Raw genomic sequence first — 15,193 nt, forward strand, 5'->3', positions numbered from 1 at the left:
TCATTTAACTTTTGCCAACATATATATTTCTGAACAAAATTCCCTGATGAAGAATAGAGCTGAGAGTAGGCCGGCAGAAATAGAAAATAAACAAATAATACTTCTAATTAGAATGACTAACAAATTTAAAAACTTGTAGTAGTATAAATCACCCTCTTGCTGATGACTTTGGAAAGCTCAATGTTCTTCTCAGCCACATAATGTACCGCTAATTAACTATGTGCAATACGCCTACTCCACTACATCGATGGTTTGCAAAATGCAAACACTGGAGAAATAGGACCAGTAGAATATGGATTCATGTATAAAAAAATATGTACCATTTGTAAGATGATTATTTGGAGCGCAAACTGTAGAAACTTAAAGGCTCCCAGAAATAACAAATTAAGAAGAATCATTGTTGAGTATATCGTGAGAACGGTGCCTCTCTGGCACGATATTTACTAAACAGTTAAATAATGCGTGGCTAACTATCAAGACATCAGGGTGCGGAGTCATACCGAAACTTTAAATATAAGAGAAGTCCTTTGCATTCCTCCAGAAGTATGTGTAAGATCCACATACCATGTAGAACCAAATATAAGAAGTTAGTAACGCCACAGGGTTCTACATGGTATGTGTAAGCTCCCAACCAAAGATGACGGCAGTTTCACATTATATGGTGGAAACATACCTATATTATTTATCAGGGTGCTGAAACTAATTATGTATGCATGCACTTCCACTTAGGCATCTTCACATCCTTCTCTACTACTATCCCTGGCCCTAAACTCAAAAGCAAGCAGAATTTATTGATGAGTTTTCATATCATTCAAATATGTAATGTTGTACACATATTTTCTTCATTTAATCCCATCGACTCCGAGCCTAACAAAGCACATTGAGTATTTATCGGACTGGTCAATAAAGAGTGTAAGTCAAGCATAGTGACTGCATTAGAAAATATAGGTAGCAGCAGACATGATAAAAACAACAACAATCTGACTGGCATCTTTAACATAGAAAAGACACATAGATAACAGTCAGGTTAGTTTAAAGATAAAAGATTGAAGCTACATTACAGCCAACATTCACCAATTTATTATTAAAATCACAAAATTTCCATCCTAATTAGGAATAAAATAGTTGTAACCAAATACCTATTTAAAACAAAACAGAAGCTAGCCAACTCGCTCCCACGGTGATCCCTCGATGTCATGCATTTGCGACCGTCGGATCATCCTCGTTCTAAGCCTGGGCCGTCAGATCTTTACCTTTGGTAAATCTAATATTCACCTGTTGGTAAGTTTCTTTAGAGTATGACTGGTGGGCTCGTTTCTGGCATCTATCGGCTGGGTGAAACGTCGCGCAGGTGCGAAAGGATTTTGGCCAATCCTCTCCTCGCGCGCGGCGTGCTTCGAGTGGGTCGTGGAACCCTAGACCCCTTTCCCCAATCCCACGGCCACCTCCATCCTCCCGTGCTCCACCCCGAGCGTGCCCGGGCTCCGCCTCCTCCTCCTCCTCCACCATCCCTTCTCTTCTCACTCTTCCTCCTGTCGCAGCCGCCTCCTCTTCTCCCTATCTTCCTCCTCCTCGCCCCACGCGACCCCTCTTGTGCCGCTCGTCTCCACTTCGTTGCCGCCATAGATCGAGGAGGACGGCGCGATGACCACCATGATGCATCGGACATCCCAGATCGACGACGCCATGGAAGCCATGAGAGCTGGCCGAGGAAGAGGGGGCAGGGCCGCAGGCCATGAAGGGCATGGCGGCTGCGGGCGGAAGCAGCATGGGTTGTAGGAGCGGCGGATGTGGGCGGGGTCAGAGGTTGGGGAAGACTCGTCGGCTGGGCGACAGCAAGCTTCGGTGAGTGCAAGCATGCGTTTCTAGAAGCGTCCTCTCCTACAAGGCAGGCAAGGACGACGTCGTCGCCTTCGCAGGTCCTCCTCCCATCCCTTTTGCTCCCCCTCCCCTGCCTCCTCACCTTGCCTTTGAGTCCGACGCAATGTAAGACAGCCCGCAGGCAAGCTCAAGCTGGAGGCGATGAAATCCCTCTCTTGTGACAGAATCTAACTTCTTATTTGTGCAGTGTTCTTTTGCTTCTATGTACTGTACCATGGTTGTGCTCTGACCAGATCGTTCCCATTTGTTTTACAGGTTCTACGATCTGTTGCATCTCTTTTCTTCTCGTTAAGGTTAGCTGCTCTATTTCCTAGGTACACGTGTATTATCGTTTATGTGGGTGCTATCATGGTACTTCGTCTGCTGATCATTTTAATGTTCTGGATCTGGGGTGTGGCTGCAGGAGAGGGGAGGCGGCCATTGACAGGGAGAAGGAGCAGGCCGTCGACGAGTGCAAGCAGAAGGGTAAGATGTGTATTTTTTTCATATTTTTACAGATGATCTTGCTGTTTTGCAACATGTATTGCATTTCCAGGGATTATCCTTTTGCTTATTTAGTATTTCCTATGTTCTCTGAAGATTAATTTTGGCCCATACAGTTTCCGGTGACTGGAAGTCTGAAACTGATGACAGGGCATATTGTTTTGGTTATGAGTGGTTGGAGATATTGTGACTTGATGTCCCTGGAGCAGTCAGACCCTTCCAAGATAGAATGCAGATTTTGTGAGCTTATGCACCCGGGCCTCACTATCCTAACACTCCAATGTTGCTTTGAGATCTGTGCTACACAACTACCTTATTACATGGAATTTTCTCTTTTTTGTTCCTCTCATATAAAACATGTCTTGAACTTCAAACTTTGCAGTACAACATAACTTTGTAACTAGAATGTGAGATAAAACTTTCAGATTTTTTTGTCCGACATAAATATGAAAAATAAGATTTTTTAATCAAATAAATCTCATTTTGTATATTTATGTTGGACCAAAAAATCTGTAAGTTTTATCCCACATTCTACATAGAAAGCTTTGTTGTGCTGCAAAGTTGAAGTACAAAATACATGTTCTATATGAGAGAAACAAAAAAGAGAAAATTATTTGCACGAATCGTGATGCAGGAATGAGTGGTTGGATAAGGAGTACCCGGGTGCATAGGCTCTAAAACATGTTTTCGTTCCAAGATAGGTGAGCCTGATTTCTTCTGCAATTCTTCCACCACAGTACATGAAAAGGAATATGTTCTACCTATCGGCACCATTTCTTGTGGAGGATTGGTGCTTCCCCTTTATTTTGTCACACTTTGGTGTCCTTGAGTTCAGAATAGATTCACCTTTGTTCTGATTATGCGCACAGGTCGAGCGACGGCGAGCACATCCGACGGCAACACACCAAGGTGAGATTCACCCGTTCTTTCTCTCCCCATGCCGCCTCCTCCCTTCGGCCCTGATTCATCGGCGCGTGCAGACACCTTTCCTTCTTTGACTTCTCCCATCTTTTTCGTAAAAGCAAAAAAGAAGCAGGAGCAAAACGAAAGTGAGCACCATAGAAAGGATGATTATAAGCAAGCGACAAGAACAAGCCAATGGGCATGGCATTTTATGAAAAATGAGCAGAGGCAATGTAATATTGTATTAGTCGAGACTTGAGGGTACTGTCTAAACAAAATGTATACAGTTGGCAAAGAATTTAATGTACATACATAGTACATTATGTGATGTATAATGTTCAATCGGCCTCCCAATCATAGTATGGATATTTTCAATATGGGTGGCATTCAGGCTTAGTTAGTTTCCTCTCATTCTTGGCATCAGATGACATCCATAGGTGGGATCCATTTTCATATTAGTATATAGCCCTACTATTTAAATGGTTCCGATTGAATTTTTATGCTCTGAAATAAATAATTTCTCCAGCACCGGATTTATGTCGTCATGGATATATATTATTGGTTTTTTGGCCAATATATATGTAAATGCATCGTTACCAACTGCTAGAAAAAAGTTTGTATTCAGCATGGTCAATCTAAATAGATGAGCGATGGAGATGGATATTTCTATGCTTTTTTAGAAGATGCTCTGAAGTTAATTGTTTGTGATGCTTATTTGCAATGCGTTTTTTGAAATAAAATTGGTTCTTCATTGTGATTTTTTAGACCTAGGTTCGTACATTATTGATGCGTGCATTGCTTATGAAGAACACAGCCGCAGCTGATGTATTCATGTGTCGTACCTTCATATGGTACTATATTTAAATGTTCCTGGCCACTGCAGCTGCTACTTATCAACTTATAAACATTTGGTTTGCTCATGTGTCTTAGAACAACTTTTTAGCACCTGTATGTGAAATAACAAGCGTGGCGTTCTCATTTATAGGACATTTATTATTTTCACTTTCATGCTAGAATGACTTTTGTTGTGCTATTTAAAACAACCGTGTTGATCTCAATAACACAGGGATACATAGAGCTAGCCAGTGCAAGCTTCTGGTTTGGTTGCTGTAAACATACTAAGGTCCCTACCATATGTGAGAAGAAGGAAATGTTGGTGTTAGCTGATGCACCACTTTCCTTTCATGATGTTATAGTTTGAACGGTTGCTCATGGGTTTGTCTCGTGCAGAGACTAGGCGTGGGACTGGTGCTTGGTAGCAGCAGCGATTCCTTCAGGCATTTCGATTCCAGTAACCACAAGTTGTAGGGAAGATGTATGTTTCCTACAAAGGGTTTGAGTTTGAGAGGCACAGAAGAAGTTACAAGTGTTGCAGCTTATTTGGCTTTATAGTGACATGTATCGACAAACAATTGTTATATTCAGTATGCTAGGGTGTGTCCTATTTATCATGCAGATTCTATATTAGGTGCTCGATAGAGGTAACAAAAGCTAACAGAGATCAGAATATATTTTACTTATATTTTTGTCTTTCTTTTAGTTCTGTGTAGTCTTTATTTACCATGTAATGATTAGTTTGAATGCTTATAGTGGTGATACTTTCCCTATAAATTTGTTGGGTAGATTATAATTCTGTTACTTGATTTAGGACAGTATATGGTTCTATGATACAGGATTTAGAGGAACATATACGGGATTTAGTTTTTCAGGTCACACTTGTCCCATATTCTGTTACTTTCCCTATTGATTTTAGCTTGCAATTGAGTAAGATGCAGGTTGGGAATTCTCCCTTGTGTGTCAGAATCTGAAGTATTTGACCATTTGGGTTCACTTCTATCATGTGTTGTATCCTTCCTCTATTTTAAGATTTACTAGGCACATGCAGGTTAGTTGTTGTTTCAAACATGTCAATGAAAGGTAATAATGTTAAAATTGGTTCCCCAAGGGCCAAGGTGGTGATGATCACTTTGTGATTCTTTTCCTACTTGTTCTAAAAATGATTCTTCTGGGTGATGTTGATTTAGGTTTTTGTGGTCGTGTCATACACCAATTACCGTCGAGATGGGTAATGGTATGGGAATGGGGCTCCAAGGATGTGAAAATGGTCTGGAAGACAGAGTTAGCAGCGATATGTGTCCTCAAGTAATTTCTTGCCAAAGGTATGCTATAGATACAACCAGCTTCAGAGACATGCCTAGGTAGCTCTCCTATACGGGTTCTTGTTGATCTCTGTTGGTTAAAATATGTGTTGCTGTGACCTTGAGAACATTTTTTTATCTTATTACTGCAGTTTTGTTTTTTCACTCAAACATATAGTGGTTAGTGTTGTTAATCCATACATAGCCGTATTTGTAGGTTGATGTTATCATATCTTTCATTCAATATCTTGTGCAAAGTTACATGCGTATTTTTCTTTCTTTAGACCGTCCACCCGTTTGATTTCTGGACCCATATTTTAATGGTTCTCTTGCAGGTGATGTGAAGGTTAGCTACTGTGATCAAGGAAATAACATGTATCTGTGTGGTTTGTTCCTGCTGTTGATCGGCCATTGCTGCGTTTAAGGTATGTTGTGCCCGGTGCTACTTAATGCTATATAAAACCTATAGCTGTACATAAAACACCTTGATATGCAAATAACCCAGTTAAAATAAATGGGTTGCGCCATCTAGCATTACATGACGACATGCCAAACACTTTGCCACCTAGGATAGTCTATATTTGTATTTCATCCAGTTATCTCATATTTCCAGTAAAAAAACTCTTCGCTTTGGGGTTTTGGAATAATCTTCAGGAAGTTGGTGACGAGTTAGTAGAACTTATAGAAATGTCGCTTTCATTAGACAATGACATGCCAAAGACGCCATTGCCTAAGGTAGTCTTTGGACTTAAGCTATCTCATATGTACAATAACAAGATTTGTCACTTCAGTTTTTAGAATAATCATTGATAAGTTGGTTAAGAATTAGAGCTAAAGTTACGCTCATGAGTAGTATTTTTTGTACAAACATCCAGTTAATTCTTGAGATACAATAGAGACACTATATTAGTACTACTTTAGTCAAATACATTGTCCACTGGTTGTTGTAGTGAAATGTCGCTCTAGCTATTAATTTACAGAATTGTAGAAAATAGCCCCTACGAAATTACAAAGAGCGAGAATAAGGAAGCTGGCAAACTTAGTGCTTCATGGTATTTCAGTAGAAAGGAAATAGAAGAGAATTCTCCGTCTAAGAGGGATGGCATTGATTTAAAGAAAGAGACTTACCTTCGGAAATCGTATTGCACTTATCTACAAGATTTGGGGATGCGGCTCAAAGTGTAAGATATTTTATGCCCTTCTATGCATTTATCGGTACTGTAGCCTGTTGGCTGACTGTCCCTTACTTATCCAAAACATTGAGTTCTGCTACTTACCCAACCAGATGTTAAATATTTCAAAATGCGTCTTTATATTGTCATTGTATCGTAATTGCTTCTCCTGATGTGTTTTTGTTTTACACCAGCATATATTTGGTCCAGAGATATTCAATTGTTTGTCTGATAAGATAATATTTTACTTCTTTATGGAGCACTCTTATGGCAAGCACATTTTTTCTAGATGAACTGCTGGTTGGTTTTTTTCTCCATAAATACGATAAATTATCATATCATATGAAATGTCAAGATACTGAAAATATGCCCTGTATGATGGTGGTCTGGCATTTTAGAATTGTTTTGGGCAATTCATGTTTGTATGCATTTTTTCTTTTGGCCCTTGAAGGCATCTTTAATAGTTTGCAATTGCGATAGAAATTGCTGTGCTCGTATCTTTAGTTTTTATTACAACTGGTCGATCTACAACGAGTGCGTCTGATTCCAACTCATCAAGGTGAGCTCCCTCTTTTATTCTTCTTAGGTAATGAGGCGTCAGTGTAGGCCCAATCTTTTTGTTTGTTGCTTTGAAGAGTGTTGTCATGTTGTGGAAAGGCAACATGTGCTTGATATGTGGAGTTGGTGTTGAGCCTGGCGGTAGTAGACAGGGAAGGCACCCATCTCACTTGATCTTGAGAGTTAATTCATATCTTTTTTTCTTGACCTGATTGAGTTCCTGTATATGCAAGGATAAAGAAGAAGGGGCATTGTCGTGGTTGTTGCTTAAGGTGTTGGTCAGGAGCTGATTGCCGGGACTGATGACAAGAACGGAGAGCAGGATGAGTATGTCAACATGATGTTCCTTGATGTTGGCCTTCTTTTATAAAGTTCACATGCAACTCTCCTCCATGGTTAGAAAAAACTAATTTAAACATTTTGTTTCTTTGGTGGTTACTCATTTCTCTTACCATTGTTGTATCAAAACAATTGTATTTTCGTTGATGGCCACTTGGGCTCATTTTTGAGGAGAATGAGATGTGGAATAAACTACTCTGAAATGGTTGGTTCCCTTCAGACAGTTTATTAGCTAACTAATTTTGGCTGCTGGTGCACATGATACAATTGTGCTATGTTGTTTCCATCTTGCATTTTATGTGAGCTTAAACAGACAATCAATTAAACTTTTACTAAGTTCTTACTGTATGTATTTGCTCAAATACAGTTATTGAAAAAATTCAAATATTTTTAGCAAGTACATGGTTTTAAATGGGACTCGGTGCCATTTAGCGCGATGGGCAGTGTTATAGAAATATAATTTTTTGGTGCAACAGTTATACACTTTTTTTTCAAACTTGGATTTCACAATGTGATACACATTTTCAAAAGAGTATGGTTTAATATATGGGCTTTCTACAACGAGTATTGAATATGTCCTTGCAAAAGATACTATTTTCACCCACAACATGGCTTTAGCGGGTCTCTGCACCATTTGGTGCAACGGATAAGAAATCGCACTAGTCCGCGGCTGAGGAACCGCCTCTGTCACCCAGCTGAGGAACCGAGAAAGAAAGAAAGGGGATAGACATTCTCCGCTGGATCCGTCCCCTGCCGCTTCATACTCAACTCGGTCCACATGCATTGCTCTATGTGGGTTGGGCTAAATAACATATGAGCTATCCTAATACCTCCTGATCCCTATATCTCTGTATGTGCACAACAAAGACATATTTTTTTCCTTAGGTTTCTTATCTTTTTCCTTTTTTTCCAGGTATGGACTATCATAATACCTCCTAATCCCTATATCTCCGTATATGCACAACAAAGACATGTTTTTTTCTTATGTTTTTTTGCAGGAAAAAGATGCCATGTTTTCAAACTTGCTAAAAAAATACAACCATGCCAACTTTACTCTCTCATCATAATGGTCATATTTTCAAACTGAACATATTCATATTATGCAAAGTTTTCCTTTTCCCAGACTATTATTTAACAGCGTAATAAATATGTTTAAAAAATAGCATGATTTAGTTGAAGGTTCTTGCAGCATGAAACTATTTTCATCGACAGCATGTCTTCAGCAGGTCTCTGCGTCATTTGGCGCAACGGGTCAACTAGTATTTTTAACAAAAGAGACCTGGGAGCTGAGCCTGATTGTCAAGATATATAGAAGCCTCGGTTGCAATGGAGAGGCGCGTACAGAAAAAACATGATGACCGTGATAGCCACAGTGAACCAAAGGTAGGAGGGTGATGGTCAGACCTAGGGTAGTGCATCGGGCAGTCTTGCATAGATCAATCAGCTGATGGTCCAACCCTCCTGCTTGAGGTGATGCGGCAGCGGGCAGTGCAGAGAAAAGACTGAGTGGAAAGGTAGCAGGCGTTGAAAGAGGAAATTAAGGGACGTGTGGGATTGCTAAAGGACAGTATGCACTGGCACGGGATGGACTCATGAACCACTTCTCCATTCGCACAGCTGATTCTTTGTCATCTTGATAGAAGAAGGGGCTTATGCGACCTGTGATTGAATCGTACTGGAGGGAGATCCGTAGATGGGGTGCTGTTGGTTAAATCAGAGAGCAGAAGCAAACTCAGCAGGAACCGCCGACAGACGAACATGGCCGCTGGATGGGAGGGCAATTCTGCAGGAAACGCTGACGGCAAGACGAACATGGCCACTGAATTGGAGCCGAGGATGTGTCGGTCGAGAGGATATGTGGGCCAAGTTTGGAGGAAGCACCGAGTATTTCCTGCGAGAACTGTTTCGTGGATAGATGGAACATGTCAATTCTTTCTCCTTTTTTTTCTATATAAGAGGTACGTGGATCATCAGCTTGTCTGGAGCTTGATCTGACGGCTATTAATAAATTACATAGTAATCAAACGGATGGAATTTCTTAACTCTTAGGATTAACGTGGCAATACGTATGATGCCTCCAATTAGTAAATATCTAAACTCCTAATGTCTCAGTTGGTAGGTCGCGTTTCAGGTTTTATTTTCGTCCCACCTCACCCGGTTATATTTGGTACCTATTTTGGTACCTCCTCCCACCTTTTCCCACCTAACGCTGACCCGCCAGGAACCGAAAAAACCACGTACCAAATCCTCTGCCAGCCCCCGCGCTCTTCAGGTCGTGCCCGAGACAAGCGACGAAAAAAAAAACCTACGACGATTAACCAGCGGAAAAAAAACCTAGGACGATTAACCAGCCAAAAAAAAGTCGTCTTGGAACGAGGCCTCCAGGTGCCCTCGAGCTCGCACTCGCATCAGATCCCTTCCAGGCCACCACGCCACACCACCAGATCCCATCGCCGCCGCCTCGCACTCGCATCCCATCGCCGCCGCCCGTGCGTTCTCGATCGGAGAGGACGCTCCCTTCGCCGCCGCTGAGATCCGAGAAGAGTCGCCCTTCGCCGGCGCCAAGATCCTGTGCCTCTCTAAAGACCCCTCTCTCTCGCGACACCGCCTCCCTTACAAGGACGCCACGCCATGGGTCTCCATCGGTGCCACGACTGCCACGGCTTCCCCACCTGCCGACGCTCTAGATCCGGCCGTAGTTGATTCCCTGTACATCATCTCAAGGAGGAGGGGCGTGAGGCGGTTGCCGCCGCCGGTGGCTGCACTTGAAGGTCTCCGCCGCTTGCTCCAACCAGATCCAGCCAGGCCGTCCTGTGGTGGTCCACGTGCATCTGGACGGACGCAACGGCTTTGCCTCCCCTGTCCCATGTCTTCATCCACCACACCATCCCATTGCGGTAATAAATCTCTAGCCATGCCCTTTTCCTTGAGATGAACTACAAAATTTCTGTTCTGTTATATCTTGGTGAATGTCTCGTCAATTGCCATACAATTACATGTGTGCTTCTCCTGTCGTGCATTTGATGGGTAAGCTGCTGCTACCCGGGCTCACATGACCCCGTGGAGGAAGGAGCTGCGCAAGGAATCACTGTCAAAAGACTCGAGATGAGTTTGGAGTATCCTGGATTCCAGGCCATGTTCCGCAAGGACGAAGCAACGCGAGCTAGCCGAGGGTTCAGATTGACGTTCGCTTTGATTCTCGTTGATTCATTGTTTTGACCGACCCAAGCAGCGCCGGCGCTCACGGAGGAGAACCTGATGTTCCTAGAGGCCTGACGCGCGGTCGATCACACTTACTACGACAAGTCCTCCAACGGGTGGAGCTGGTTCAGGTACCACAAGCACCCTCCATGAAAAGCAGGTTCCAGCTGTGCAAAGTCGACCTGCTACTGCTATCCATACTGCGCCATAACAAAATAGGTTTGTCTAATGCCTCAACGGCTCACACTTCTGCCAGTCGCCCATTTATTTAGTGTTGGTCTGGGGAATTTTTTGAGTTGTTGTGTGTACCTTCATGTTTTTCCTTGTGAAATATCTTCATGTTTTTTAGATTACATAAATTTTTGAAAGATGGATTTTTGTATGTCTTAGTTTCTACATTTGTGAAACTGAAAGCTATTATCATCGGACAGAAAAAATAAACTTCTTCTGTTGCTATTGTGTATTTGACCTGACATTGTTTGTTTTCCAATTTCAGCTTTGGATCAGGACTAACCTCTAGCCAGGAAAGAACCTGAATCCCAAGGTGAGAGGCACCCATCCGTTAATATTAGAGGTGTGAACAAGTACTTTTCTCTATCCTTCCTACTCACAAGTAGTTTCATTCAATGTGCTTACGTGAGATGTGAACCCACAAATTCAGTGAGCTGGGAACTCAAAATTCCAATGAGGTGCGAGATGCAGCAAATTATACTCATCGTATGCCTCGTTATTCTTGTTGTTGTGTCGTTTTATTCCCAGTCGACGGCCGCTGCGGTGCCCACGTCCGCGTCATTAGTGCTGCTAAGGGGCGCTTCACCCTGTTCGGCATTATCTTCTATTCTTCCTACGGCTGCAAGAACCCTCACCTTGGCTATGGCAGATGCGACAGATAAAGCAGGAGGTCATCTTCTCTCCTTTCTCTTCTACCATTAGAGAAATTTTAGCCAAGCCTGCTGAGTAACACAAAGCTATTATATGCGTTCAATGGAATGTCTGCAATGCCAACAATATTCTGAGTAAAAATGAACAAGAAACATGCATTGGATGGCTCAATTGTTTGTTGAACTAGGTTCGGTTTAGCTTGCTCTCACCAATACAAATTTTCCCACAGCTCATGTGTTCAAAGATGGTGATTTCAAGAATCTGTCAAGTTCAACAAATCATGTATCTGTTTATAGAAACTTAAAGAACAACATACATGTAATTTGTTTGCTTAATCACTTTATTGTTCGTTACTCTCGATCACCATCGGAGAAGGCGATACTCAAATTTGTGGCTGGGTGCATCTGCGGAAGTACTTGCTGATCTTACCATGTCAGGTTGTCCTTTGCCCCTCTTAGATGTTGTAATGTGTTCTTCACATGTGACAACACTAAGTGAACCATTTTGGGCTTCATTTGCATTCTAGCATGGTGGTCTCTCCTATAGCTAGCTATAAATGTTGGCAGTTTCTTCCCTTTTTCTTTGGTGTTGTGGTGCTAATAGTTAGCATAGCTGTAGTCGGTGCCCTGTTATTATTTGTTAAGTTAGGATGCTTACGTTGTTTCGTTGTGTATGTAAGCTGACAAGTAGTACATCTCCATTTTTTCAGTTTCAGAAAAAAAAATGCACTGGATTGTGCCGGCTGGGGTGCTCTGGCTGGATTTGGAAAGAAAGAAACATATATATTGGAGATGCATGTGTTTAGATTTTTTTTTTGCCATGAGTTCAATAGTCTCTGTTAAATCACAGTAATTTTGTTGCTCTGGCGAGCAGGTTTTCTTATACATATATTTATTTTGAAAATTCATAGATGGATGAAATGCTGCTGAGACGTTACAAGATATTCCAGCAGAGGCATCCTTACCGTCCGCATTACAAGGATATGAGAACATTGGGGTCCTGAAGGCAGTGACCTGTTTACCATATACATATTTACTTCCTTTCTAGGGCGGAACAATGGAAGGCACAATTCCAAATTTTCAAGTACAGCTCTTCAAGAACAGGATCTCTGAAGGAACAACAATTTACAAGCTTGGCGCTTACCAGGTTCAATATGCTAGGGAAAGATACAAAACTGTAGATTGTCCATGGAGAGTAGTGTTTGCCCAAAAAACTACCGTGGAACCAATTGTGCCTCAGCCACCAAACTTTCCCAAGTATGGATATACCACCTACAATGTACACAGTACCAAAGCTGCATTAAACAAATCGTTTTGTTGTCAGGTCAGCAACTCTTAAGAATTGTTTTTATTGTATAATTTTCCACTTCTTACAACTTACAATTTACTGAACTTGTGAATGTTGGATTAGTTACCAGCATCACAAGAATATTTGCGCCGAGCGGCGGATCGATTGACCAGATATGAGAAAATCACATCACAAATGTGCACCAACTTTTATCATTTTTCATTCCGTGTTCTTATCTCTCCACTGAAACAATGATATATCTTTCCAGAATTCCCGCCGTTGTGATGTTTTGGGGAAAATTAGCAGATGCCCTTGATAGTTACAAGCTACAACGGTGGTCTGCTCAAGAACCCATTATAGTTCTATTTGTTGGCATGCCAGTACATGAATTTAATGTAAGTACGTATCGTCATCTTATATCCATCCTGCACAATTTAGATAAGAAATTAAAATTACCCGTTAAATTTTTTGTACAGGAAACTTGACCTTCAAGTCCTGTCTGGCAACTCGATGGTACATAAATCCAACTATTTCTGAAGCGGCAGCTATTCTAGGAAGGTACACACAGCACAAATGATCCATCTGTGCAACTAATTTTCAATAATCCAGCATCTGTGTTGACAAATTTCACAATATCTCAGATCTACTGCAAGATCCCATCAAATTGAGATAAGCACCAGCTCACAGGGTCATCGCTAGGCAACAAATACAACAAACACATAATTATCAGCCGTTGACCCTGGTGGAATCATGGTATGTTGTCATTGCTATCAAAGCTACACTAATGTCTTTCTCCGAGTAACAATATTTGGTTTCTTTCTAAAATAGATTGACCTGATGTAACTTGCAGGACCAGTACTATAAACTGGAAATAAAGAGAACTGAAGTGTCCCCTTCCATGGCGTTGGGGGGCCTTTCTCTGCCAGGCGCGGTGGCTCCTTGGTAGGTCGATGCAGCTTGCTCGGCGGAGGCTAGGAGGCTCGTCGGCCGACATTTCGTTGATGCATGGGTGCCATATTGCGATGGAAAGGCAGTATAATATACAAAACTTTGACGAGGCTCACCTGCTTCAAAATTTCACAATAAGGTTTGCCTTTTTTCTCTTTGCATTTATTCTGTTAAGTCTTCAGATTGTTTGTGTTGGCCGACGAAAAAAGATTTAGGGTCCTAGATTTCTACTTTATATCACTCTGAAAGCCCACTAACCAATCCATGCATTTGGACTTCAGTAGATATAATGGACTATATTCACTCACGTTGGCCACAACCTATTTGAAGAAATTTCTCTTTTGATTTATTGGTGTGAAGTTGTTGTTTCATAGATATATCTAAGCAAGGAAAGTTTGTTGTAGAGATATATGCATGTTCTGGCCTTCTATTCTCGTCCTTTTCATGTTCGAGATCAGCGTACTCATTAGATTAAATTTTAGTATTGCATCGTTAAGCACTTTCTGGAATAACATGCAATAGGTGTATGTTCTATAACCTCTACGCTTTAGCTGGAAATGGCAACTTGATTGAACTCGATCGGTGGTAAGCTTACCTAAATTCATACGTACATAAACAAACTGCACTTCCATCTCCCTGTAGTCATAAAGAAGTATACTGTAAAATTCATAGATGATCAATACTATTTCATTTGCATAAACAAACTCAAGGCATGTACAAATTTTGGATCACGATCTACTATTTACCATGCATCAGTTAACTCAAGGCATCGACCAAAATCTAGCGTTCTTTGTTGCGTGCAGCATGGAGAAGACAGAGATTGTCTGATATATTCGATACGCAATATAATTTTCTCTTGCATATTTATAATCTGCCATTTGAATGATGTTTTTTGTGTTGTAGTCCAATCAAGACAACTTGCAACTTTGGTGTTGTCACATTGGAGTCCGTGCTGAGCAGCAATGGGAGACTGTCGTTGATGCCCGACCCATGATGCCGACGAAGGAACGAGAGTCGATGAGGAGTAGACGCCATGGGTTTGTGAACTGGCCAAGCCACCGTTGTCCGTTTGGTAATGTGACTTGCCCTGATTTTGACGTCGTCTACCAACATCCGACGAAGGGAACCCGTCCCGGTTTCCATCTTGATGGTAAGTTCTCTAATCTTCTATCTCATGGGATGTGATGTGGTTGCCTTCATTTTGGCTTTTGACAAAGGGTTGAAATTAGCTTATGTGCTTCCGACGATTGAAATTCCAGTTATATTATCAACCTTCAGCGAGCAGTGACAACGAACTCCATCCCCCCACCACACCACACCCATGTTTCATTTGATGTGCTTTAAGCCATGTTTCAGCTTGTCTCGACCCAGCATGTATTTTTTGTTTCAGTTGTTGAGCTC

The 15,193-nt window shown here is 41.6% G+C and overlaps 1 protein-coding gene and 2 long non-coding RNA genes across 13 annotated transcripts; all 3 read left to right on the forward strand.

The window, feature by feature from the left end:
* Positions 1–1,369: 1,369 nt before the first annotated feature.
* Positions 1,370–3,800, forward strand: LOC123159729 (uncharacterized). Its single transcript, XM_044577540.1, has 4 exons — positions 1,370–1,845; positions 2,137–2,346; positions 2,481–2,588; positions 3,062–3,800. The coding sequence occupies exons 1-4, from the start codon at positions 1,789–1,791 to the stop codon at positions 3,191–3,193; spliced, it is 507 nt and encodes a 168-aa protein (XP_044433475.1). The 5' UTR covers positions 1,370–1,788; the 3' UTR covers positions 3,194–3,800.
* Positions 3,801–4,210: 410 nt separating this feature from the next.
* Positions 4,211–7,693, forward strand: LOC123159730 (uncharacterized). Its single transcript, XR_006479859.1, has 3 exons — positions 4,211–5,426; positions 5,741–6,586; positions 7,164–7,693. It is a non-coding gene; the product is annotated as an uncharacterized lncRNA (long non-coding RNA).
* A 2,157-nt stretch (positions 7,694–9,850) lies between these two features.
* LOC123157313 (uncharacterized) lies at positions 9,851–15,193 on the forward strand. Of its 11 annotated transcripts, none has more exons than XR_006478931.1 (10): positions 9,851–10,371; positions 10,507–10,894; positions 11,172–11,219; positions 11,435–11,576; positions 12,468–12,880; positions 13,113–13,239; positions 13,321–13,402; positions 13,486–13,597; positions 13,695–13,931; positions 14,696–15,142. It is a non-coding gene; the product is annotated as an uncharacterized lncRNA (long non-coding RNA). The 11 variants fall into 11 exon arrangements; XR_006478934.1 differs by having other exon boundaries at positions 9,853–10,371; positions 10,707–10,894; positions 14,696–15,141; XR_006478936.1 differs by having other exon boundaries at positions 9,855–10,371; positions 10,707–10,806; positions 14,696–15,141.

Source organism: Triticum aestivum, chromosome 7B (assembly GCF_018294505.1).
Source record: "Triticum aestivum cultivar Chinese Spring chromosome 7B, IWGSC CS RefSeq v2.1, whole genome shotgun sequence".
Taxonomy (NCBI): Eukaryota; Viridiplantae; Streptophyta; class Magnoliopsida; order Poales; family Poaceae; genus Triticum; species Triticum aestivum.

Coding starts and splice junctions, on each gene's coding strand:
- LOC123159729 (XM_044577540.1), top strand. CDS start 1,789: ATGTGGGCGGGGTCAGAGGTTGGGGAAGACTCGTCGGCTGGGCGACAG. Junction 2,347..2,480: donor CGACGAGTGCAAGCAGAAGG/GTAAGATGTGTA, acceptor TGGCCCATACAG/TTTCCGGTGACTGGAAGTCT. Junction 2,589..3,061: donor AGCAGTCAGACCCTTCCAAG/ATAGAATGCAGA, acceptor TTTCGTTCCAAG/ATAGGTGAGCCTGATTTCTT.